The 27,254-nt window shown below is 44.8% G+C and overlaps 1 protein-coding gene and 2 long non-coding RNA genes across 3 annotated transcripts in view; 1 reads left to right on the top strand and 2 right to left on the bottom strand.

Annotated features, from left to right (window-relative positions):
• LOC123571637 (uncharacterized) overlaps positions 1-27,254 on the bottom strand; it is a 155,617-nt gene that overhangs the window by 43,220 nt on the left and 85,143 nt on the right. The gene's annotated exons all lie outside the window — the stretch shown is intronic.
• The window catches only part of LOC141410143 (uncharacterized), a 123,394-nt gene that overhangs the window by 41,915 nt on the left and 54,225 nt on the right, over positions 1-27,254 (top strand). The window lies entirely within an intron of this gene.
• LOC141410139 (uncharacterized) overlaps positions 13,130-27,254 on the bottom strand; it is a 66,350-nt gene continuing 52,225 nt past the window's right edge. Inside the window, exons 2-3 of the mRNA XM_074038606.1 lie at positions 22,666-22,862; positions 13,130-16,653 (exon numbers count right to left, since the gene is read on the bottom strand). Coding sequence (XP_073894707.1) covers positions 16,438-16,653; positions 22,666-22,862 — 413 coding nt within the window. The 3' untranslated portion in view covers positions 13,130-16,437. The remainder of the gene's footprint in view (positions 16,654-22,665; positions 22,863-27,254) is intronic.

Below are 27,254 nucleotides of genomic sequence, written 5' to 3'. Positions count from 1 at the left end.
TTAGATGTGAATAATTCATAAAAATAGGCAGGTGCATGGGTCGGCCACTGTGGCTCATGCCTGCCAATACCAGCATTGTGGCAGGCTGAGGATCGCTTGAGCCCAGGAGTTCAAGACCAGCCATAGCAACATAGGGAGACCTCATCCCTACAAATATTTCTTTTAGAAAAATTAGCCAAGAGTGGTGGCACAAACCTGTGGTGCCAGCTACTTGGGAGGCTGAGGGAGGAGCATTGGTAGCATGATCCCAGTAGGTCAAGGCTTCAGTGAGTCATGAGCGTGCCACTGTAATCCAGCCAGGGTAACAGAGTGACACCCTGCCTAGAAATAAATAAACAAACAAACAAACAAACAAAGGCAGTTCATGAGCACTGGTGAAGGGCACTTTGGCTGCATTGAGCACTTGGAATTTTGAGGTGATTAAATTCTGTCCAGGCTCCTGGTTGCAACATACGGTAACACGCCCTTTGTATTGAGATGTCCTGGACTCACACACACAAATTCAAGACTACGAAATAAAGATAATTTAAAAATACAGCACACCAGAGTCACAGATACATAGTCTGGGAAAGTAAAACTTAGCTTTGTGAGTCTAATTGCAATGGGTTTAGACACATTTATACGTAAAGGGCCCCAAAATCACCTCTTTTACAAATTAGATTCGTGATCATTCAGGGATTACCAAGATTGTGCTACCCACAGTAGCACAATCGGAGACCCAACCCGAGGCTGCGGACCCGAGGAGACCCTTGACCCGGCAAGAGCCCCAGGCGCCTATACCAGATTCCATTTTCAGTTCAGGCCCAAATCCTCAGGGGTTAGTCGGCTTAGAGGCGGGGCTCGGGGCTCAGCGGCCTGGACTGTCAGCGACCACGAGGACAGGGTCTTACACACTCCATTGTATACACAGCTGCGACCTGGACCCGGACTGGAGCCAACTGCGCGAGTATGAACATATCCTACGACGGCGCCAGTTACCTCGTCCTAAACCAGGAGCTGCGCTCTTGGACCGCAGCGGACAAGGCGGCTCAGATGCCCTGGCGGAGGAACATGCAGAGCTGGTCAAAATCTACCTGCAGGGAAGGTGGGCGGAGTGGCTCAGCAAGGCCTTAAGATGGGAAGGAGACACTGCAGTGCGCAGGTACCAGCGGCCAAGGGGCGACTCCCAGATCTCCTGAAGATTTCCCCGACCCACCTTCTAAAAGGAGATTAAAATGGGACCAACGCTAAAACATCCCTCTCCCTCTAATCCTGAGGAAGAAGAGTCCTCCTGGGTTCCACATCCTACACCAGAGAGTGACTGAGGGCTCGCCTTGCACTCTGGGACAATTAAAGGATGAAGTCTCTGAGGGAGAGGAGGGAAGGCAATCCCTGGAATACTGATCAGCTGTCCCCTTTGACCTCACAGCAGCCTTGAGCACCAGGCATTTTCCTCTCAGCCTTTGTTATCTGCCTCACACTCAATGTGTATCTGTTGGTCTGATTCCAGCTCTTCTGAGTCCCTCAGCTTCCACTCAATTCAAGACCAGAAATCTCTGTTCCTGCCTCAGACACTAGAACTTTCTAAGGAATGGGAGAATATCCCAGGTTCCTGTGTCCAGGCTGGTGTCTGGGTTCTGTGCTCCCTTCCCCACCCCTGGTGTCCTGTCCATTCTCAGGATGGTCACATGTATGCTGCTGGAGTGTCCCATAAGGAATGCAGTGCCTGAATTTTCTGACTCTTTCCCTCAGATCCCCCAAAGACACACGTGACCCACCACCCCATCTCAGACCATGAGGCCACCCTGAGGTGCTGGGCCCTGGGCTACTACCCTGTGGAGATCACACTGACCCAGCAGCAGGATCAGAAGAACCAAATTCAGGATGCAGAGCTTATGGGGACCAGATCTACAGGGTATAGAACCTTCCAGAAGTGGGCAGCTGTGGTGGTGTCTTCTGGAGAGGAGCAGAGATACACATGCCATGTGCAGCACGAGGGGCTGCCAGAGCCCCTCACCCTGAGATGGGCTAAGGAGAAGAATGAGGAGTCATGTCTCTTCTCAGGGAAAGCAGGAGCCCTTCTGGAGCCCTTCAGCCAGGTCAAGACTGAGGCCTGGGTGTCAGGGCCCCTCACAGTCCCCTCCTTTCTCAGGGCCATCTTCCCAGCCCACATTCCCCATTGTGGGCATCGTTACTGTCCTGGTTGTTCTTGGTGCTGTGGTCCCGGGTGCTGTGGTCGCTGCTGTGATATGGAAGAATAAGAGCCCAGGTAGGAAAGAAGTGAGCTCCTAGTTTTCTTCTTTCATTGGTGGATTTCAAGCCCCAGACGGAAGTTGGCTCCTTTCCTGCCTAGTTGTGAGGCACCATCTCCACGCACATTTACCCTGTTCAGATGCCCGGTCAACTCTTACTCTTTTGTAAAGCACCTGTGAAATTGAAGGACAAATGTATCACCATGATTGTGGACATGGGAACCTGACTCCCAGCAGTCACAGATCAGGGGAAGGTCCCTGCTGAGGACAGACGTCAGTAGGACAATTGGTCCAGCTTCAACACATCCTCTTCCCTCAGTTTTCCTGATCCTGACCTGGGTCTGCAGTCACAGTTCTGGAAACTCCTCTGGGATCTCACGGCCTTGCCTCCTCCCTGGCCTCTAACAGTTTGTTTTCTTTCCACAGATGGAAAAGGAGGCAGCCGTGCTCAGGCTTCATGTAAGTGTGGTAGGGGTGGGATAGTGATCCCTGAGATCCTTGGGATAGTGTAGACAGGAGCCCATGGGGGAGCTCACCCACCCCACAATTCCTCCTTTAGTCACATCACCTGTGAGCTCTGAACAGATTTAGTTTTTGTTCCACCCCGAACAGGAAGAGTACCCAGGGCTCTGATGTGTCTCTCAAGGCTTATAAAATGACACCTTAGAGGGCCTGAAGTGAAGGAGGAGTTGGGGCAGATGGGACACAACTAGGCTCTGGAGATTCTTTGATTTGGAATTTTTCAATGTGTGGTGGGCTGTTCAGTGTCACCACTTACCATGACTGACTTGAATTTGTTCATGATACTACTTTTTTCTTTTCTAAGACTTCCTTGTGAGGGCCTGAGATGCAAGATTTGTTCATGGCTCCTCTTTGAGACTTCAAGGGCCTCTGGCTTCTTTTTCTGCCAAGCAGTCTGAATGTGTCTGTGTCCCTGGTGACAGGTGAGAAGTGGGGATACCAGCCAACCCTCATGTCCACCATGGCCCCTGATAGCATTTGGATCTATGTCCCCACCCAAATCCCATGTCCACTTGTAATCCCTAATGTTGGAGGTGGCACCTGGTGGGAGGTGATTGGCTTATGGGGATGGATCCTCCATGAATGGTTTAGAGTCATCTCTTTGATGCTGTTCTTGTGATAGTTCTCACAAGATCTGGTGTTTGAAAGTGTGTGGCACCTCCCTGCTCTCTCTCCCTTCTGCTCCAGGCATGTCAGTCATGCCTGCTTCCCCTTAACCTTTCAGCATGATTGAAAGTTTTCTGAGGACCTCTCAAAAGTTGAGCAGATGCCAGAATCATACTCTTGTGTAGCCTGTAGAACCATGAGCCAATTTAAACCTCTTTATAAATTATGAACTCTCAGGTATTTTTTTTAATAATAATTATTATACTTTAAGTGTGCACAGTGTGTAGGTTCATTACATATGTAAACATGGTGTGCTGTACCCATTAATTCATCATTTACATTAGGTATATCTCCTCATGCTATCCCTCCCTGCTCCCCCCACCCCATGACAGGCCTCACTGTGTGACATGCCCCTTCCTGTGTCCAAGTGATCTCATTGTTCAGTTTCCACCTATGAGTGAGAACATTGGGTGTTTAGTTTTCTGTCCTTGCAATAGTTTGCTCAGAATGATGGTTTCCAGCTTCATCCACGTCCCTACAAAGGACAGGAATTGATACTTTTTTATGGCTGCATAGTATTGCATGGTGTATATGTGCCACATTTTCTTAATCTAGTCTATCATTGATGGATATCTGGGTTGGTTCCAAGTCTTTGCTATTGTGAATAGTGCCGCAATAGACATACATGTGCATGTGTCTTTATAGCAGCATGATTCATAATCCTTTGCTTATACACCCAGTAATGGGATGGCTGGGTCTAATGGTATTTCTAGTTCTAGATCCTTGAGGAATTGCCACACTGTTTTCCACAATGGTTGAACTGGTTTACACTCCCCCGAACGGTGTGAAAGTGTTCCTATTTCTCCACATCCTCTCCAGCACCTGTTGTTTCCTAACTTTTTTCTCTGATGGCCAGTGATGATGAGCATTTTTTCATGTGTCTGTTGGCTGCATAAATGTCTTGTTTTGAGAAGTGTCTGTTAATATCCTTTGCCCACTTTTTGATGGGGTTGTTTGATTTTTTGTTGTAAATTTGTTTAAGTTCTTTGAAGATTCTGGATATTAGCCCTTTGTCAGATGGATAGATTGTAAACATTTTCTCCCATTCTGTAGGTTGCCTGTTCACTCTGATGGTAGTTTCTTTTGCTGTGCAGAAGCTCTTTAGTTTAATTAGATCCCATTTGTCAATTTTGGCTTTTGTTGCCATTGCTTTTGGTGTTTAGTCATGAAGACCTTGCCCATGCCTATGTCCTGAATGGTATTGCCTAGATTTTCTTCTAGGGATTTTATGGTTTTAGGTCTAACATTTAAGTCTTTAATCCATCTTGAATTAATTTTTGTATAAGGTGTAAGGAAGGGATCCAGTTTCAGCATTCTACATATGGCTAGCCAGTTTTCCCAGCACGATTTACTCAATAGGGAATCCTTTCCCTGTTTCTTTTTTTTGTCAGGTTTGTCAAACATCACATGGCTGTAGATGTGTGGTATTATTTCTGAGGGCTCTGTTCTGTTCCATTGGTCTATATCTCTATTTTGGTACCAGTACTATGCTGTTTTGGTTACTGTAGCCTTGTAGTATAGTTTGAAGTCAGGTGACATGATGCCTCCAGCTTTGTTCTTTTGGCTTAGGATTGTGTTGGCAATGCCAGCTCTTTTTTGGTTGCACATGAACGTTAAAGTAGCTTTTTCCAATTTTGTGAAGAAAGTCATTGGTAGCTTGATGGGAATGGCATAGAATCTACAAATTACCTTGGGCAGTGTGGCCATTTTCACGATACTGGTTCTTCCTATCCATGAGCATGGAATGTTCTTCCATTTGTTTGTGTCCTCTTTTATTTCATTAAGCAGTGGTTTGTAGTTCTCCTTGAAGAGGTCCTTCACATCCCTTGTAAGTTGGATTCCTAGGTATTATATTCCATTTGAAGCAATTGTCAATGGGAGTTCACTCATGAGTTGGCTGTCTGTCTGTTATTGGTGTATAGGAATGCTTGTGATTTTTGCACATTGATTATGTATCCTGAGACTTTGCTGAAGTTGCTTATCAGCTTAAGGAGATTTTGGGCTGAGACAATGGGGTTTCTAAATATACAATCATGTCATCTGCAAACAGGGACAATTTGACTTCTTCTTTTCCTAATTGAATACCCTTTATTTCTTTCTCCTGCCTGATTGCCCTGGCCAAAACTTCCAACACTATGTTGAATAGGAGTGGTGAGAGAGGGCATCCCTGTCTTGTGCCAGTTTTCAAAGGGAATGCTTCCCGTTTTTGCCCATTCAGTATGATATTGGCTGTGGGTTTGTCATAAATAGCTGTTATTATTTTGAGATACATCCCATCAATACCTAGTTTTTGAGAGTTTTTAGCATGAAGGCTGTTGAATTTTGTCAAAGGTCATTTCTGCATCTATTAAGATATTCATGTGGTTTCTGTCTTTCGTTGTGTTTATATGATGGATTACATTTATAGATTTGCATATGTTGAACCAGCCTTGCATCCCAGGGATGAAGCCAACTTGATCGTGATGGATAATCTTTTTGATGTGCTGCTGGATTCGGTTTGCCAGTATTTTATTGAGGATTTTTGCCTTGATGTTCATCAGGGATATTGGTCTAAAATTCTCTTTTTTTGTTGTGTCTCTGCCAGGCTTTGGTGTCAGGGTGATGCTGGCCTCATTAAATGTGTTAGGGAGGATTCTTCTTTTTCTGTTAATGGGAGTAGTTACAGGAGGAATGGTACCAGCTCCTCTTTGTACCTCTGGTAGAATTCGACTGTGAATTCATCTGGTCTGGGACTTTTTTTGGTTGGTAGGCTATTAATTATTGCCTCAATTTCAGAGCTTGTTATTAATCTATTCAGGGATTCAACTTCTTCCTGGTTTAGTCTTGGGAGGGTGTATGTGTCCAGGAATTTATCCATTTCTTCTAGATTTTCTACTTTATTTGCATAGAGGTGTTTATAGTATTCTATGATGGTAGTTTGTATTTCTGTGGGATCAGTGGTGATATCCCCTTTATCATTTTTTATTGCATCTATTTGAATCTTCTCTTCTTTATTAGTCTTGCTAGCGGTCTATCAATTTGTTGATCTTCTCAAAATACCAACTCCTGGAGTTATTGATTTTTTGGAAGGGTTTTTGTGTCTCTATCTCCTTCAGTTCTGCTCTGATCTTAGTTATTTCTTGACTTCTGCTAGCTTTTGAATGTGTTTGCTCTTGCTTCTCTAGTTCTTTTAACTGTGATGTTAGGGTGTCGATTTTAGATCTCTCCTGCTTTCTCTTGTGGGCATTTGGTGCTATAAATTTCCCTCTACACACTGCTTTATATGTGTTCCAGAGATTCTGGTATGTTGTGTCTTTGTTCTCATTGGTTTCAAAGAATATCTTTATTTCTGCCCTCATTTCGTTATGTACCCAGTAGTCATTCAGGAGCAGGTTGTTCAGTTTCCATGTAGTTGAGCGGTTTTGATTGAGTTTCTTAGTCCTGAGTTCTAGTTTGATTGCACTATGGCCTGAGAGACAGTTTGCTATAATTTCTTTTACATTTGCTGAGGAGTGCTTTACTTCCAACTATGTGGTCAATTTTGGCATAAGTGCGATGTGGTGCTGAGAAGAATGTATATTCTGTTGATTTGGGGTGGAGAGTTCTGTAAATGTCTATTAGGTCCGCTTGGTGCAGAGCTGAGTTCATTTCCTGGATATCCTTGTTAACTTTCTGTCTCTTTGATCTGTCTGATATTGACAGTGGGGTGTTAAAGTCTCCCATTATTATTGTGTGGGAGTCTAAGTCTCTTTGTAGGTCGCTAAGAGTTTGCTTTATGAATCTGGGTGCTCCTGTATTGGTTGCATATATATGTAGGATAGTTACCTTTTCTTGTTGAATTGATCCCTTTACCATTAAGTAATGGCCTTCTTTGTCTCTTTGGATCTTTGTTGGTTTAAAGTTTATTTCATCAGAGACTAGGATGGCAACCCCTGCTTTTTTTTTTGTTTTCCATTTGCTTGGTAGATATTCCTCCATCCCTTTATTTTTAGCCTGTGTGTATCTCTGCATGTGAGATTGGTCTCCTGAAAATAGCACACTGATGGGTGTTGACTATCGAATTTGCCAGTCTGTGTCTTTTAATTGGAGCATTTAGCCCATTTACATTTAAGGTTAATAATTTTATGTGTGAATTTGATCCTGTTATTACGATGTTAGCTGGTTATTTTGCTCATTAGTTGATGCAGTTTCTTCCTAGCATCAATGGTCTTTACAATTTGGCATGTTTTTGCAGTAGCTGGTACCAGTTGTTCCTTTCCACGTTTTGTGCTTCCTTCAGGAGCTCTTGTAAGGCAGGTCTGGTGGTGATAAAATCTCTCGGCATTTGCTTGTTGGTAAAGGATTTTATTTAACCTTCACTTATGAAGCTTAGTTTGGGTGGATATGGAATTATGAGTTGAAAAATCTTTTCTTTAAGAATGTTGAATATTGGCCCCCACTCTCTTCTGGCTTGTAGAGTTTCTGCCAAGAGATCTGCTGTTAGTCTGATGGGCTTCCCTTTGTGGTAACCCGACCTTTCTCTCTGGCTGCCCTTAACATTTTTTCCTTCATTTCAGCTTTGGTGAATCTGACAATTATGTGTCTTAGAGTTGCTCTTCTCATGGAGTATCTTTGTGGTGTTTTCTGTATTTCCTGAATTTGATTGTTGGCCTGCCTCGCTAGGTTGGAGAATTTCTCCTGGATGAGTGAGGCTCTGTGGGCGTGGGACCCTCTGAGCCAGGTGCAGGATATAATCTCCTGGTGTGCTATTTGCTAAGACCACTGGAAAAGCACAGAATTAGGGTGGCAGTGTCCTGATGTTCCAGATACCGTCTGTCACGGCTTCCCTTGGCTAGGAAAGGGAATTCCCTGACCCCCTGCACTTCCTAAGTGAGGCGATGCCCCGCCCTGCACCATGGGCTGCACCCACTGTCCAACAAGCACCAGTGAGATGAACCCAGTACCTCAGTTGGAAGCGCACAAATCACCTGTCTTCTGCGTCACTCACACTGGGAGCTGTTGACTGGCGCTGTTCCTATTCGACCATCTTGGAACCTCCCCCCTCAGGTATTTCTTTATAACAGTGTGAGAATCAACTAATTCAGAAAATTGGCACCAGAAGTTGGGTATTGCTATAAAGGTAGCTGAAAATGTGGAAATGATTTTGGAACTGAATAACAAGCAGAGGTTGGAAGACTTTGGAGAGTTCAGAAGACAAGAAAATGAGGGAAATTTTGGAACTTCCTGGAGATTTGTTAAGTTGTTGTGACCAAAATGCTGATAGTGATATGGACAATAGAGTCCAGGCTGATGAGGTCTCAGATGGAGACGAGGAACTTATTGGGACCTACAGGAAAGGTCACTTTTGTTATGCATTGGCAAAGGACTTGGAGGCATTGTGCCCCCTCCCTAGGGATCTCTGGAACCTTGAACCTGAGAGTGATGATTAAGGGTATCATCAAAAGAAATTTCTAAGTAGCATAACATTCAAGATTTGGCCTGGCTGCTTGTAATAGCCTTTGCACATACGTGGGAGCAAAGAAATGAACCAAAACTGGAACTGATATTTAAAGGGGAAATTTAATACCCAGGACAATTCCTAGTGCAGCTGCAGGAGCAGGACCCCTGCCAGGACTACTACATTGTAGAGCCACTGGCAATGTGCAACCTCAGCCTGGAAAACCATAGGCATTCAGTTTTCACCCATGAGAGTAGCTATATGGGTTATGTTCAGCAAAACCATAAATGTGGGGCTACAAATGGCGTTATGAGCCCAGAACTTGAACCAGTCAATGTGCTCAGGATTCAAAATATAGAGTTAAAGGAGATTATTTTAGAGTTTTAAGTTTTAATCTCTGCTATGATGAGTTTCAGCCTGTGAGAAGACTGCATTCATTTCTTTTGGCCCATTTATTTCTTTTGGAATGGAAATGAATAAGAAATGTCTCTTCCACTGTTGTATTAATATTTTAGAGGTAAATAACATTTTTAAAAATTTTACTGGCTCAAAGCTTATAGCTTTGAGAACTCACCTTGAATCTCAGATAAGACTCTGGAATTTTGAGTTGATGCTGGAACAACCTAAAATAATTTGGGACAATTGGGAGATTATTGTGTTTTGCAATGTGAGAAGAACATGAGCTTTGGCTGGCTAGCAACAGGGTGCAATGATATAAGTATTTATCCCTTGATACCTCATGTTAAAATCTGATGCCCACTGTGGGATGTGGGGCCTAATGGGTGCCGTTCGGGTCATGGGGACAAATTTTTTATGAATAGAGAGATACTGCTCTCTCTCTGGAGTGAATGAATTGTTGCTCTATTATTTTCCAAGAGAGCTAGTTGTTAAAAAGAGCCTGGCAACTTCCTACTCTCTCTGTTCCTCTGTTACCATGTGATCTCTGCACATACCAGCTCCCCTTTGCATTCTGCCATGAGTGGAAGCAGCCTGAGGCCCTCACTAAATGCTCAAACATTTCCAGACATCAGAATCCTGAGACACATGAACCTTGTTTATGTAAATTAGTCAGTCTCGGACATTTATTTATAGCAACACAAAATGGAATAACACAACGTTCTCATCACAGGTATGTGTCTCTGGCAGCCAGCCCCCATTCTCAAGATAACTAGGATCTCCTCAGCCAAGAATCCTGTCATCAGTATTCTAAAGACACTCTTATCTCTCAAGAGTCTAAGGTTTTTAGGAGAAACCAGGGACAAAGACTACATGTTTTTCTTTGACCACATATCTTTTATAGGAAAAGGATTATAACAGTAAAGACATATTGGCATATTATCAGAGTCTCATTCAGTCATTCAAAATTAGACCAGTTTATCATCCTCTTGTATGAATATGTCTCCCAGAAAGAAGTCATTCAGCTTTGCAGACACCACTCAGTCTTACCGGGTTCCAAAAACATGAATGGTCTCAGGGACATATGGCTTCTCCCTTTTAGGCATCCAGTATAATTGAACTAAGAGACAGTATCTTCTCTTGCTCACACTACTTTTGAGGAGATAAGCTAATATTGAATTTTCCTCACTACATAACCCTTTGATTTATTCACTTACCCTCAGCCACTATTCCTCTTTCTGTCCCTTTATATCAGTCTTTTTAGGTTTTGGAAGTGACATTTGGTTTGGCTGCTGTGCTGGTCTAGACTTCAGGCAGCAATAGTATTCTAGCATATCTTCCCTCAGTCTACTCTTGATCATAGAGGGTAGGTTACATAGGGAAGGAACTAGTTGGGACTATTGGACCACCAGGCTACATAGCTCTACTTACAGTTAAACCTGACTTTGCCAGATGAAATGAAGGCATAGCACAATCCTTGAGTTGCTTGGGGATTCTTACATACAGGTGTAAAAATACAGTTATGGTTTTTGGCCTAGGGATAATTCCTGTTTCTGGCACTTTTATTTACATCCCTATTCCTAGTACCACGGCATCACATATGAAAAAAGAAATTTTAGGTGAAGTGTAGTCATTACTGCAGCATCTTCTCCCATTAGGAAGAATGTATGTATAGTCATAATAGCATCATCCTGATCCATCAGGACAAAGAGAGGAAGCTGCCTAGTGGAGTCACTCTTGCAGCCCCACCCATGTTGACAGTGAGCACATTTATGGAGATATAAAAGCCAGTCCTTCGTGTTTATATTGCTCAACAATTATATTGGCAGTTTTTAGACAATCAGTGTTTCAATTGACCATTTCAATTTTCTATCAAAGTTTTCTCCTGAGGAGGGCATCTCCCTGTGCATTGTTGGCTGTTTGAGGCTGTAAAGTGTGTTTTCCTGTGTAAAGAAATGTGACACAGCAGTCCAAATTGGTGCAATTTCTTCTTTTCTTGTTTTTCTATGGCCCTTGAAGCATTGACATCTACCTCTGATTGAGCATAGCCCAATCCAGGATCAGTGACTTTCCTGTCAAGACCTGTATTTCCAGCTACTAGGGAGGCTGAGGCAAGAGAATGGCTAAGCCCAGGAGGCAGAGCTTGCAGTGAGCTGAGATGCACCACTGCACTCCAGCCTGGGTGACAGAGTGAGACCCCATCTCAAAAAAATAATAATAATAAAATAAACAAGAAATAAAAAGAAAATTTCAAAACTGCATCAAAAGTAAAGAGAAAATTTGAATAGAACTGTACACTAAGTCAGTAATTTAAAAACCTTCTCACAAGGAAATGCCAAAACCCAAATATCTTCACTGGTGAATTCTATCAAATATTTCAAAAGCTCTGTCAGACAAGAAGAGAGGAGGGAAGACTTTCCAGCGCATTTACAGAACTGGCATTACCCTAATATCAAAGTCAGAGCAAGACTCACAAGAAAAGAATACCAGAGACCAGTATCAGCAATAAACACAAATGAAAATGTCCTCAACAAACACTGGCAGACGATAAAATGCCACATAAAAAAGGATTATACTCCATGACCAATGAGATTCATCCCAGGAAAATAAGGTTGGATTAATATTTGAAATCGATGAATGGAAAGCACTGTATTAATGAAGTAAAAGATATAATTATCTCAAAAGATGCAGAAGAAACAGTTGACAGGTATGTTAACACCATTCATGTTTGTAAGTTTCAACAAAATAGGAATGGAGGGGACCTTCCTCACTCTGATAAAGGGCATCTATAAAACACCCACAGCTAAAATCATGCTTAATGAAGAAAGACTGAATGCTTTTCTCCTAAGATACGGATCAATGCAAGGACGTCCAGTCTTCCACTTAACATTGTACTTCCACTTCCACTTAACGTTGTACTGGAGATAGTAGCCAGTGCGCTAAGGCAGAAAATTAAAAATTAAAGGCATCCAGATAAAATGGAAAACATAAAACTCTATTCACAGATAACATGACCTTGTCTGTAGAATTCACAAGCAGATAAAAGTCTGCTAGCACTAAGAAATGAATCCAGAAGGGCCCATAGTATATAAAATCAATATAAAAATTAATTATTAACATATTTATCTATACAAGCAATGAAAATCTCAACTTTCCTATCACAGTAGTTACCAAAAGCGCGAAATAGAAATAAATTTAGGAAAGGACCAGTGTTTGTTCACTGAAAATAAAAAAACATTACTGAGAGAAATTAAAGGTCTAAATAAATGGAGAGATGTGGTTGGAAAGCTCAATAATATTGTTAAGATGGCAGTTCTCCCCTAATAGATCTATAGGTTCAACACAATTGGTATCAAAATTCCAGCAGATATTTCATAGAAAACTGACAAAATAAGCCTAAAAATGTATATGAAAATGCAAGGGACACAGAAGTGCCAACACAAATTTGAACAAAAAAAACGGAATGTCATATAAAACTATAAAAATCTGGACAGTATGGAACTGAGAGACATAGAGATCAATGAACAGAAAGGAACAGAAGTGAAAATCTAGAAAGACCTTCTTACAAATTTTTTTTTTTTTGTCAATTGATTTTCAATGAAGTTGCATAGGTAATTCAATGTGACACTTAACACCATATAAAATATCAGCTCCAACAAATTAGAGACCTATAGAGCTAAAATTTATGAGTTAAAACTATAAAATTTCTAAAAGAAAATGTAAGAGAAAATTTTTTTGACTTTGGGTAGTTAGGCAAAAGATTCTTAGATAAAAATACCAAAAGCATGATCTACAAGTGAAAAAAAAAAAAGAGATAGAGAAATTGGGCTTAGTTAAAATTTAAAACTTGAGTGCTCCAAAAGACGTAATTGAGAAAATGAGAAGACAAGCCATAGACTGGGAGTAAATATTTCACAATTTATTACAAATTACATTTGCGATGAAGAACATGTATCCAGAATATGTGACAAGTTCTTAAACTCAATGTAAGAAGACAAGCAACTCAACTGAAAGTGAGCAAAACATACAAATATGCTCAACTGACTTTTACAAAAGCACAAAAGCAATTCAATGAAGGAAGGAGAGCTTGCCCAACAAACGGTGCTGGAGCAACTGGACAACCGCAGTGGAAAAACCCTGAGCCCAAATCTCACACTTTATACAAAAAATAACTCAAAATGAATCACAAGCTTTAATGCAAGACACAGAGTTAAAATGGCAAACACTGAGCTGGGCCTGGTGTCACAGACCTGTACTCTCAGCTACTCGGGAGGCTGAGGTGGGAGGATCCCTGGAGCCCAGGAGTTCAAGGACAGCCTAGGCCAATTTTTTTTTTTTCTAAAATAAATAATAAATTAAAAACTTTAAATTACAACCTTTGAAGAAAAAGTCATCAGAAATAAGACTGGACAAAGAGTTCTTAGACATAACACCAAAAGTATGATCCATAAAAGAAAAAGTTAATAAATTGGATCTTATCAACATTAAAAACTGTTGCTCTGTGAGAGACCTGTGAAGAGCATAAAAAAGCAAGCTACAGCATGAGAGAAGATATTTACAGACAACATATTCTGTAAAGACTTGCACTCAGAATGTATGAAGAAATGTAAAAACCCAACAGTAAAAATGAAATTCAAATACAAAACAGGCAATGAGCAAGACAGGAACAGACATTTCTCTGAAGAGGATAAACACCGGACTAACCAGCAAATGAAAAGACACTCAACATGATTATCCAGTAGGAAAAATACAAATTAAAACCACAATCATGAGAATGGCTGAAATACAAAATAAAGGTAACAACAGGTGCTGGCAAGGATGCAGAGAAACTGGGTTACTCTTATGTTGCTGGTAGGAAGGACTTTAAAATGGGACAGCCACTCTGGAAATGGGTATTGCAGTTTTCTTCAAACTTAACATGCAATTTACCTTATGACTAGCAACTGACCTCCTAGGCACTTATTTCAAACAAGGGAAAATGTTATGTTCACAAAACACCTGTACACAAATACTCTTGCAGCTTTATCCATAACACTTTCAAACTGAAAATAATGAAATTGTCTTTCAGTGGGTGAAGGAGACCTGCTGGTTGAACTCATAACTGAGTCAACACAAGTGCCCTTCCTCAAGGCTACCATCCTGCTTCTCTGTGTAGTAAGGGTTTATGCGTATTTCCCACTTTCTCTCAAATAATATTAAAGACATGTACTGAGGGATCAAAATCTAATAAAAATAAATTTTTACTGCTCCATCAAAGATAATCTGAAGTGGGACTGTGGTTTGGAGCCACTGCCTGGTTCTGCTGAGGTGCTGGGTGTGTTACTTACCGTGGCATTTGCAACATTAATGGAAAAGTCAACGTAATGAAACAGGCAGATGGCATCTTGGTATTTCTGTGAAAACAGGTTTCCCTCCAGGACTCTGAAGGCAGCTCAGGGGACACACTTTCAAAATGGCAAAGATCAATTATGGTTCCTAGTGGGACACTAGCCTATTCCAGTTCAGCTCTCTCTCTCTCTCTCTCTCTGTTTTCCCTCATTCTTCCAACTTATAATTGTGTAAATTTTCAAATGTGCAAAGAATCTGAAAGAATAGTGCAGTAAAATTCAAGTTACCACTCTGCCATATTTGCTTAATATCTCTTTATACACATGAAAGCAGCATGTGGAATGATGGCCAATAGTGACCCAGAAGGGTAAGGATGGTTGGCAGTGGGTGTATGATGAGAGGGGTTTCTTGGTGGGTACAATGTGCCCAGCTCCAGTGACGGATGCACTGAAGGCCCTGACTTTACCACAACTCAATATACCAATGTAGCAAAATTGCATTGGTGCCTCATGAATGCATACAAATTTACAAAATAAAAAATAAAATAACATATCTCTTTATAGATACAGGTAGGTATGTTTGTATAGCATGTGTGAATATGTGTGTGTGTGTATGAGTGTCTGTGTGTGTAGAGAGAGAGGCAGCACCAATGAAGATTGTGTGACTGAACCATTCTAAAGTAACTTAAACATAAAACACGCATGGATAAATGTGTCTGTGACAACAAACCTGAATACAAACATGAAACAATATATCTATAAACACATCTCTGGATACATAGCTTATGAACGAATTCCCTACCCCAGCTCTCTTACTGGTTACCCTGTGAACACAGGCAGGCAGGAAACAGGACCCAGCTAGGGTTCCTAATCTTTCTCTTGCATCCAGGCAGGTTCTGCATCTGCTACTGCTGCACAGAGGGCTCCCATCCCTGTCTTGGTCAGTTTCACAGGTGCTCCCCTAACTCTCTCTGCCACCACTGCTTTACCTGGGTAGAGCTTAGGCTGCCCTGACCAAGAACAGCACCACCCACCTGTGCACCCAAAACCAGGAAGTTAGGAGGAATCACGCAACAGGGTCAGTAACTATCCCACCTCCCCAATCAGTCTGAACTGATGGCAGGAGATACTGATGCTTGCTTTACTCATCCTCATTCCCAGCTCATTTATTCTGCATTAATTCCGTTCACATGTCCCTAGCAGTCACTTCACCCCAGAAGCACTGACCTCTACTCTTCATAATCAGGAAACCCCAAAGCACTCTCTGTCACCTCCCGGATATCATCTTCAGCTCTACATCATCACATGTGGGCTCCAACTCTGCAGGGCAGATGTTCCCCAACATAGTCAACCCCTGAACATTGGCCCCAGATGTCCCCCATCCCTTCTCAGCCCTTTCGGTGCTGCTGTGAATCTGTCCCTCACTGAGAACTGGTGGGGAGATGTGGGGGAGGAGGGGAGATTTCTCTGTGCTGCGTCCAGGCATGAAGACAGACCTCTCCTTCTCTCCTGAACCTCACACTCTCTCCCTTCCCAGACACGTGAAATAAAACACAGACCAGAAATGTATATTTAAACGTTAAATATCTATAGTATAAAATATGAAGACAGAGCAGAATAGGGTAAAGCAGGAGAGTGGCACAGGGATGAGAGGACCTCAAGGTGCCAGGAAAGCTGGTCCTGGCTCCCCAGGAGGAACCGTCACCAGGAAACTCACTCATAAAGCTCATCTATAATAATACAATTACGGCACATGTGATATAGTAAAATATAACAACAAAATAACAAAAATAACATGGCACAACTGCAAACACCTCATATATGGTAACCCTTATCATTCATCCAACCACAAGAAATAAATACTGTTAATTTCCCCATTTCATAGATAATGAAACTGAGGCACCAAGAGGGAAAGTGTTGGTGAGACCCAGGCAGGGAGTTGAATCCAGGCCACCTGGCTGCAGAGTCTAGCTGCCCTCAGTGGCACCAGTGAAACCAGGAGATGACATGGGAGACTGAAATCCCAGTTGTGCACTGCCCTGGTGGTCTCCTGTCCCAGCCAGGTGTTGATCCGGGCCTTGTAGGTTCCCATGCTCTGGAGAAAAGAGAGAAACAGTAAATGTTCCACTGGGTGCAGGGCGCTGCTTTTATTCCCTGAGGACTTCTCCCTCCTCAGTCACTCCAAAATCAGATGCACCCTTTCTCTGAGGGAAGATGACGTCCCCACTTTTTTCTCCCTCCCATGATACTTTTCCCAGCCCCTGCCAGTCCCCTCCCATGACTCTATCAGCATCAGCACCTGCCCTGTGCCCAGCACCCATCGTACAGGGAGTGAAAGGACCCCAGGACTAAAGAACAAGACCCAGGAGGTAACTCAATGCCCTCCCCTCCTCTCACGCCTGACCAGCCCTGACACAGTGGGAGGCCTTCCCAAAGAGAGGCCCTGGCCCTATCTCCATGTCCTCCAGTCCTGGGCTGGGTCACACACACACGGGGTCCTTCTCCCCTTCAGTCCCCAGGCCCTCCTCATCTGCGGAGGCACCTGCACACCAGGGCAGACCCTGCACATTGTGGGTTCTATCCTCCACCTGCAGCTCAGCGTTTCTCCCCTCCCAGCTCTGAGCAGGCAGCTTCTAATGGGAGATCCCATCAGGAAGCCCTGGAGCTCACAGGGCCAGCATGGAAATACGTGGCTGGATGGAGTCTGCAGCTGACCTGATGCTGGGGACCCCCTTGCTCAAGGAGCCCTCCCCTCCCCATAACCTACACCTGGGCTGTGATTGCCCCTGCCTGGTGCACTCATCCCAGGAATCGCAGCTCCATCCCAGAACTGCTGCTTCGTGAGACTGCACAGCCTTCCTGCCGTGTTCCTAGCAGGGATTCCACCCAGGCCACTGCCATTGCAGCTCACAGGGGATCTTCTCCTTCTCCTTGTGCAGTAGGGGGTTTCTTCAGACCCCTCATCCTGAGGCTGCCTCCACCCTCTGCACCTGGTTATTGCCACTGCCACAGCCACAGTCTCCCACATGAACCCTCCGAGAAAGGAAGCTCCAAATTTGAGTTCCTGTTCCACTCAACATGCTTTACAGCATCAGTATTGGAGGACATCTTATTAAGATTATCCAGCTGAAATTATGTTGATGGACATCAACATTTAAAGCAGGAATTTTGAGAAATTAACTTGTGATTTTCATACCCTTTTTCTGGCCAATATTCCGGTGACCTGTGAGAAAACCATTCCTGCCTACAGGGAAGCAAAATTGACAGTCGCTCTACAGGAGACACTGCAGGTGAGAGCAGGAGGGACCACAGACCTGCACTGCCTCTGCTGTGAGTGCCTCCTGGACGGGGCCCTCTTGCTGCAGGGCAGGGGATGAACCATCCCATCCGCTGAGGCCTGAGTGCAATTAGGTTCAAGGATGAGTCGCCACTACCCCACTGGCCAGACACACAGGAGTGGGGAAATGGCAGAAAGACTCGGGTCTCCTGGACACCCCAGCCTCTCACTGTCCCCTGCGCTGCCTCTGTCTTTACAAAAACACAAAACTTTCTGCTTTCTCCTCTCCCCTCAAACAACTTGACTGTGGGGAAAACAATTCTGACTGTCTCTTGTTTTAAACTTGCCAGGCAATGAAGATGTTAAGAAGAAAAACATTGGCTCAGGAAAGGCAAGGTGAGGCCACAAAGCACAGAACAAAGCCCCCAAAACACAGTCCCTAGGGATTATGACTCTGGGGGCTGGAAAAAGTAATACCTGGACATAGGATGAAAACAGGGAACCAGCTGCCCTGGCAGGCTGCTGGTTCCCACTCCCCAAATTGCCCAGGGACACCTGCTTATCTACTCGTCCATATCATCTGCAAGGAAACATAGGGCGGCAGGGGCCACATGGTGAGAACCTGGAAAAAGCACAGCCTTGAGAGACCCAGAGGACACAACACCCCCGAGAGAGAGCTCCCGGATGAGGCGCATGGGCAGCTGCAAGGTGGAAGAGGATGGCCGTGTGCACTCAGGACCCTCCCTGGTACAAGGGAGGCCACAAAGGGAACTGCACATGCAGGGGCCCTCCGTCAGCCTCGTGGGTCCTTTTCTTGGCATCCTTCTGATGGCTGGAGAAACAGGGGGGAGTGATGCAGGGAGGAAGGGACTAGAGGCTCTGCCTCTCCTCGGATTCCTTTCTAGTTTCTAACCTGTCACCAGATCACATCTGTCTTTACTATTGGCTCCCTCTGAGTCCATGATCATTCAGGCTCTCAGCAATCAGCATGCAATTCCCAACTCATCCACCTAGATGCACCCTGGTAAGCCTGAGAGACAGACTGGGATGGGGACAGAGCAGGTGCCAGTCCTCACCTGCAGCAGGAGGAGGCCACAGCTGGACGTTCAAGGTCCTTGGCCCAGCCTCGGCTTGGGCAGAACTTAAGGGCGTCAAAAATAAGCTACACATGATGGTTCATTTTCAATTCTATGTGCCTTAGTATAGGTTCAACATGGACATAAAGAGACACATGGACACAAAGAGATAAAAAAGCAAAATGTACTAAGCCATCCCCCAGCTCCTTCCTGCTTTCCTTTTCATGCACCAGCCAGGTGCCGATCAGTTGGGGCCCCCTCGATGACCCCCTCCCCACCTCACCAAAGAATTCAGTTTAGGCTAGCTTGAAATGTAGAAAATTGTACCCTTTCTTATCACCTAAGTGCAGCCATTAGGGCCATAAATTAAATGTTTAAGGAGTCCTGAGACAATCGCAATGCATTATGGGCTGCAACAAAATGCAGCAAAAAGACTCTAAAGAACATACTGGAAGCTTTAATCAAACTACAATAGGCAACATCCAGAAAGACTGTAACCCCATAGTACTCAGCTAATGAGGAACTGGGGGAGGGACATGGGCACTACGGAATAAATTTTTTGTTGAAACCGTCCCTGGTGTGCCTGCATTCCAGACACCCGATATTGCAAAATTGTTGCTAAAAGTCTCACTTTCACTGTTCTCTGAGAGAGACAATTCTTTGGGTTTGGATGGGTGGGTTTGTTTCCTACAATCTAGTGGCCTGTATGGGGATCACTGAGCTTGCATGAAGTGAGACTTTGGCGGAAAGAGGAAAAGTGTACCACTGGATTCATGTGGCCCATTCTGTCCAGATGTCCAGGTTCCCCACAGAAGCCACAGACAAACTTGAAACTGTTATTTAGAAGACAACGAAAGTGACACAGGGAAAAACAGAAAAGCAGGCACCACGGCAACCAGGCAAACTTGTGCACAAGCCCAGGTAGGAAGATTGGACTATGAGCACTGCCTTGGTGGTTGGGCATTTTCGGAGGTCAAGTGTGTGTGACTGAGACATATCCTAGATATGAAGCGAGTGCGGAGACCCAATCCATGGTTCTGTTCTCCCAGGAAGGCCAGAGATGGACAAAGCAGTTACAAAGCAGTTGACTTGCGGGTTGTGAAGAGACCTCCAGTAAGGGGCATTGAGTACACAGGGGAACTCAGATTCGGGGAGCAACTGAAAATGGGAAGCAAGAATTCTAGGACTAGGGAACAAAGGAAGGAGGAAACCGAGGAGGCCCCCTCCAGCTTCCCCCTAGATAGTCCACTGGGGAGGATGTTACAGGCTTGGGAGAATAACACTGGAACCAGGAATAAGGAGAAACAAAAAATAATAAAGTATTGCTGTTTTATCCAGCCTAGAGAGCCCATTCGTCAGTCTTTTGGCCTAAGTTTAGCCCAAATAAGGACTGTGTATGCCAAGGTTTAATTCTTTATGTGAATGATAAATCCCCATCCTCACAAGAGGCGATGGATTATGCTGTTTGTTGAATTAGTGAATTAACCCCATGTTTCCCCTTAAAGAGAAATAAAAAGAGCATAGTAAAGAGTCCTCACCCAGTGAAAAGCCCTGGGATCCCCTAACATGCTTGCCCTCACGCCATACATTTCACAAAGTAGAGGACAGGTCGATCAGGGGGCAACAGGAAGGTTGGAGGAAAGGAATCTGGGGGTCATGAAGGAGCTAAACCCTTAAATCCTTGTCCAAATTTAAGGGAAGAATTAGAACAATGTAAAAAGGATATTAATAATTTCCCTATTCCTTCTAAACAGCAGGGGTCTAACATGTATCCTCTCAGAAAAGTCCCTATGGGACAGGCAAAAATTGGATTTGTGAGTACGCCTTTAACAAGTACTGAGGTTAGGTATTTTAAAATGGAAATGACGTCACTCTTAGAAGCTAGCTCTTAGTAAGGCTACAGAGGGCCTGGGGGGCTACATAAGGAAAATCAGAACTAGGATCACAAACTCAAGTGACTACAGGGTCAGCAAATAATAAAAAGGAGGGCTGCCGGGCTGGATGGGACCTGTGGCGGCTGCTCAACTGTTCTTCCAGTGCCGGCACTGTGTTGTCAGGAATAGCAGGACGGGTCCCATCTCCGTGGCCTCAACTTTGCCAACCTTACAGTGGCTCAAGAAGCGGGGTCTCAGCCTGGCAATGGAGAAGGCCCCACCGAAATTTCAAATCACCCAGCCCCACCCCAACGATTGCTCACCCAATGAAAATGAACGCCTGGAGCTGAGGACCAATCAGAAGTGGGGAGGGTGGGGCCACATGCCGAATACAAAGTCCACAACCAATTACAGATTTCTTTGTTCTTTCTCCACTCACACTACTAAAAAAAGAAAAAAAAGAAAAAGAAAAAAAAGAAAAAGAAAAACGTCTTCTCAATTAGATAATGGTGACTGTAGTACAACCTCGTGATTATGCTAAAAGCCACTGAACTGTACACTTGAAAAAGGTAAATTACTAGGCACATGAATTATACTTCAAAAATAATAACGCCATCCAGAAAGCCTCTTTCGATTGAGAGAACTGCCTCCTCTCCAATACACATTTCTTAGTGTTCAGGGCACCTAGCCAGGAGTCCTCAAACCTATCTTCATAGAACCACCTGAAGAGTTTTTAATATCCTCGGTCCCAGGCCACCGCCAAAACCAATGGACTCACAAAGCCTAGGTGACATCTAAGCCTTAGTATCTTTTAAAGCTCCCTGGATGGCTCCAATGTGTAGTCGAGTTTTAGAACCACTATTCCAGCCCACGGTTTGAACATCCCGGATGGTACCAACTCAGCCTGCCTTCAACCTCATCTATTATCTTTGCTTTTTTTCTCTTTTTTTCTTTTAGAACGATCTGGGGGATCTCACTCTGTCACCCAGTTGGAGTGCAGTGGCGTGATGACAGCTCACATCAGCCTCGAATGCCTGGGCTGGAGCAATCCTGCCGTCTCAGCCTCCTGAGTAGTTGGGACTACAGGCGAGTGCCACCACGCCCAGCTGTCATTTACCATCTGGTGCCATCCTCCATTAGACAATGAACCATCTGTGATCAGGAACTGTGTCCCTTCCATCTTCGTCAGCCTTACAAACATATTTTTTAAATGGAACTCTATGATTACCAACCATTCTCCAAGACTTCTAGCCTACACTTTTCTGTAGATGAAAATGTCATACATCACAGAGTTTTAACAATTACTCAATTTTCCCATCCATATTCACTGATTATTTATTTTGATCATCATAATTTATTGAGCACAGCAGGGACTGGGGTCCTGTCCCCACCTTAGAGGGATTATTTACACTGCTAAAGGTCACAAGGGTAGTGAGGGAAAGAGAGGGAGATGGACCCAGGTCTCCTGACACTGGTCCCAAGTCCTTCCCTCCACAGTGTCTACCCTCTGTCAAGGACTTTTTCTCCCTGCGCCAGGTCCAGCAAAGGGTCTCATTTAGCTCACTCCCAAAAAGACTTTTAATACTTCAATGACGATGATGATAATAATAATATGTAAAGCTTGTTCCAACGCATTTAGATGTGATCCCGACAAGACAAGAAGCCAATCCCTCCCTTTATGGGGTAGGGGAGGCCATGATGATCTTGGACTTCCGGTGAGCCGCTCCCCAGGGTCTAGGCCTGGCTGCCCCTCACCAACCAAACCTCCCAGCTCTTTTCTGCCCAAAGCCCTCCCCCTCTACCCAACCTCCAGCTGCTTTTTCCCAGGCCCATCAACTACGTTTTCTCCCTCAGCTCTCGCCTTAGATCCCTGGACTTACCAGCACACAGGCGATTTTCTCCTCGTAGACTTTAGGCGCCACTGCTGGGTCCGGAAAAGAAAGAGAAACTGCCCAGCACGGTCGCGGGTCGCGTGTGTAACTCAGGACAGGGATGCGCTGGGAGCCCGCAAGCGTTTTGAATTCTGCGGCCCGGAGTTCACTGCGAGGACTGGCATCACCCGTCACCCCGCCCCGGGCTACGGAAAACGAAACGTGTTTACTGATATAGAAACGGAATAACGGCGCTGCGGGCTGGGGAGGGCGGAGCTGCCTTCAGGCTTCTGGTCTCCAGCTGCGGGTCACTCACTCCTGCCGCTGTGAAATGCAGACCCGCGGGGCAGGAATTCCGAGTCCGGGCTGGAGCGCGATCTGAAATCTGACTCGCTTGAAACAGCACCGCGGTGGATTCGGGGCCGGGTGAGTAGGGAAATGCGCCTCAGCCCCTCCCCTGGGCCGCCCACGGATTCCAGGATCCGAAAACGCTTCCTGCTGCTCCGCCACCCCTGGAAGGCAGCCTCCGCCTCTGGGCGGTTCTGATGGAAACGGGCTCCACCGCCCGCAGGAAAACCCACAACTAAGGGACCAGGAAAAAGCTTCTCAGGGTCCCGCCCCTTCAGCGAGGATCCTAATTTACACCCCGACTGTGGCCCAGTCACAGACTGGAGCGAAGGTCACCGAAATGAAACAAGACCAGCCGGGACAGAGCGCTGCCGCTCACAGAATCCGGAGACAGCGCCACCTAGCGTCCCTTCCCTGACGTGCCCCAGGCGGACGCAGTGACGCGTGTTGCCTGGAGGCTGGAATACACCGGGGATCAAATGCAGAGAATGGAGAAAGGAGGGAAGGATAGGGGGAAGTGTTGAAGAAAGGAGGGGAGAAGGAGAAAAGGGGAGAGAAAAGGTGACGGCGAGAATAATATTTAAAATATATGGTTTTATTATTTCTTTTATTTTTGCCCTTTATCTAATTTTGTTATTTATGAGCATTTTTACCATAGCTATTTTTTCTTTGTGTGGGGATCTGTAAATATACAGCTCATTATGCTTATTTCAGAGCCTGCGAGATCAAGTTACAGACAACATGAGCTTCTACCTCCAGATGTGCCAGGGTGCAACTCTTGGGTACAAGAACAAGGGTTTGGTTTTGTTTTACAAAGTCAAAGTACAAATCTCAAATAGAATAATATTTTTAAACCGTCATTGGGCACACTTTGCATGCAATAAATGTATCTATTTGAAATGTACAGCTCATTGAGTTGTACTCTTTGGCTGTTTTACACACCCACGTGTCTGCTCTCACAATGAAGACAAATTACATTTCCATGGTGCCGTGAAGAACAGCCATGTCATAAAATTCCATGCAGTTGTTAAAAAGAGTAGGATGAATTTTTAAGTATTGCTATGAGAAGATCTGTGCCCAGCCTACTTTTACCCATTTTTAAAAGGACAAAGATATATGGAATTATAATGCCAGTAATACCACTTAGATAATATATTTTTTAAGTAGGAGAAAACCTTAAAATTACTCAACAAAATTTTGACAGGGACTGGGATAACTTTGTGACTTTCAGTTTCTCTGAAATGTTGGAATTTTTTATTACAGTGTAAACTTGGATTTTAGCCAGGCACAATGGCTCAGGCCTGTGATCCCAGCTCTGGAAGTTGAAGGATAGCCTGAGCCCAGGAGTTCGAGGCTGCAGTGAGCTATGATCTCACCACTACACTCCAGCCTGGGTGACAGAAAGAGACCTTGTCTCAAAAATAAATAAATAACATTTAAAAATAAAAATAACAAACTTGGATTTGTACGGTGGTTCAGAAAGAATATTTGTTTGAAAAATGTTATGAAGGTAACCAAATACTTACAGGATTTTAAAAACCAAAGTGTTAATTAAAACCCAACTCCAGAAACTCTCTTTTAAGAGGACTTCATATTTTCATGGCATTGATTCCTTCTCAAAGTGCCTTTGATAGAGCTGTTCTTAGTGCAGTAGGGAGATGTGTAACCATTTTACAAAAGGGCCGGGCTGTAGTAAAAAGGAAAATTCAAAATCCAGTGGGGACATTCCATTTATTTTCTTTTTCTTTCTTTTTTCTTTTTTTTTTTTTTTTTTTAGGCGGAGTCTTCACTCTGTCGCCCAGGCTGGAGTGCAGTGGCGCGATCTCGGCTCACTGCAAGCTTCGCCTCCCGGGTTCGCGCCATTCTCCTGCCTCAGCCTCCCGAGTAGCTGGGACTACAGGCACCCGCCACTGCGCCCGGCTAATTTTTTGTATTTTAGTAGGGACGGGGTTTCACCGTGTCAGCCGGGATGGTCTCGATCTCCTGACCTCGTGATCCGCCCGCCTCGGCCTCCCAAAGTGCAGGGATTACAGGCGTGAGCCACTGCGCCCGGCCCCATTTATTTTCAAAGCACGTTTGAAAACTGCACTGCTATAGTGTCTTTGGGTTGAGACAAAGTCGAGGAAAATCTTGTTCCTGGAGTATTGATCTCTGTTTTCCGAGGGCCAAACTCTTTCGAGGCAAGTCTAAAAACTCAGGCTGACTTCCGGATCTAGAGAAGTCTCTAGAAGGTTTGTGCAGGCCTCCAAGCTGTAAGAATCCAGCCCATCTTGGTGATGCTCTCTCGGGCTCCACCCAGTGGCCATAACCGGAAGGACAGGACGCGGTGAAATGGCATCAGTGAGTCAGAGGCCAAAGGAGGATTCCAAGCCCCAGGGCGCAGGATGTGCTTTGTCATAGTGGGACTGGGGTAGCGAAGCGGAGGCAAGGACACTCAGGGAATAAATGGCAGAGGAAGCAGTCGCGCTAGGGAGGATCCAAAGCGTTCAGACTTCTCCTTTCTTTTCTTCCTGTTGGGTTGGAGGGGACCAACGTGGTACCGGGAGGGGAGGTCCGTGGGATGTAGAGAATGGAGTAGCTACAAAGGGGCGTTGCACGCCCCACACAAGGGTCCTTGTTCTCTTCTCCCAGTTACTACTGATGAGTTCAAACTAGGCGGAGACCAAGATTTGTCCTTTGCAAAGTAGACTCCTTATCTCGCACTCCAGCTGGTTTACTAAATCCATCCTAGTAAAACACAAAAACCAAGAACCGAATTCTGTGTGTGACATTTCTGACCTCTAGAAGGTCCTCCCCATCCCCATTCCTCGTGTGCTCCCTCCCTGCCTCGACCCCTCCGCTTTGTCTCCACTTTCCCATCCTTGTCCATCTCTGGACCCCGCTCTTGAGTATCTCCCCCTTCTTCAGAGGACGTCCCCTCATGGAGTAGAGACTCCACTACCTCCAGGAAAAAGAGACAAAGTCCACTGAGAGGGACCTGAGACACTCCTGTTACTCCGCCCCCGAGGTCAGCCTGTCCCAGGGTTCGCTCAGGCTGTGTGTGTGTGAATGAGTGTGTGCCTGTGTGTGTGCGCATGTGTGTGTGTGAATCTGCGTGTGAGAGTGTGTCTAAATGTGTGTGTGTGCAAGTGTGTGTTCCTGTGTGTATGAGTTAGTGTGTGTGTGAGTCTGTGTTTATGTGAGATACAGAGAGAGAGAGAGAAAGAGAGAGAGAGAGAGAGAGAGAGTGTGTGTGTGTGTGTGTGTGTGTGTGTGTGTGTGTGTGTGTGTGTGTGTGAATGAGAGTCAAAGTGCTAAACCTGGCATCCAGGAAACCCTCACCTTGGCATTGCATGCAGGAATCAGCGTTATGTGCACCTGTGCTTTTATTTCAGGAGCTGGGACAATTATATTAACCAGATGTGCAGCGTGCCAAGGTCCCCACCCCAAAAAGCATTAGAGAGGAGGGTGACATTGGAGGAGCCCCTGACTCCAAGTCTTCTGATTCCTTCTACACATGGGGATCTTGGAAAAAAGTGCAGGACACTCCATTCCCTCCTGGGACCGACAGGGAAGCCAGAGCCACCGTGCATGTCAAATTCCATCAAAGAAAACTATTATAGCAAAATTTTCATGTCACATTTTTAAATCTACACAATGGCTCAAATAGAACTACCATCAAAAAAACGAATTCCTAGCTCAGGTGAGATCACTGAAGTTGGCTGCCAGGCGTAAGGAAACTGCAGATATAAAGAAGGACATCGCTAGTTAGGGCTGCAGCCCAATCGCCCCTGATCTTAGGGCCCCTGGAAAGGACCCTCTCCATTCGATAGTGCAGGGTGAGGCAATTTTCGGTGAGAAATGTAGACTGTCCTTAGACCCCTGGGGTTTGTACATTTACTTTTTTTGTAAATGTTGATTTCATTTTTGAACAAATTACCGTTACATAATTTGCTTTGACTTTAAGTGTAAAACAGGAAATGTTCCTGAAACAGAAAATAAGGGACAGATGACCTGCACTGTCACCCCCCTCTGTGGCTCCCTGATGCAATAAAATTGAACCTCTGCCTCCTGGGTTCAAGTGATTCTCCTGCCCCAGCCTCCCAAGTAGCTGAGACTACAGGCGCATGCCACCAGGCCTGGCTAATTTTTTGTATTTTTAGTAGAGACGGGGTTTCACCATGTTGTCCAGGGTGGTCTCAAACTCCTGATCTCAGGATCTGCCCACCTCAGTCTCCCAAAGTGCTGGGATTACGGTGGCCTGCCTGGCC

This window comes from Macaca fascicularis, chromosome 4 (assembly GCF_037993035.2).
Source record: "Macaca fascicularis isolate 582-1 chromosome 4, T2T-MFA8v1.1".
Classification (NCBI taxonomy): Eukaryota; Metazoa; Chordata; class Mammalia; order Primates; family Cercopithecidae; genus Macaca; species Macaca fascicularis.
Note: the sequence above shows the minus strand (reverse complement) of the source record. Positions and strands in the feature narration are given on the sequence as shown.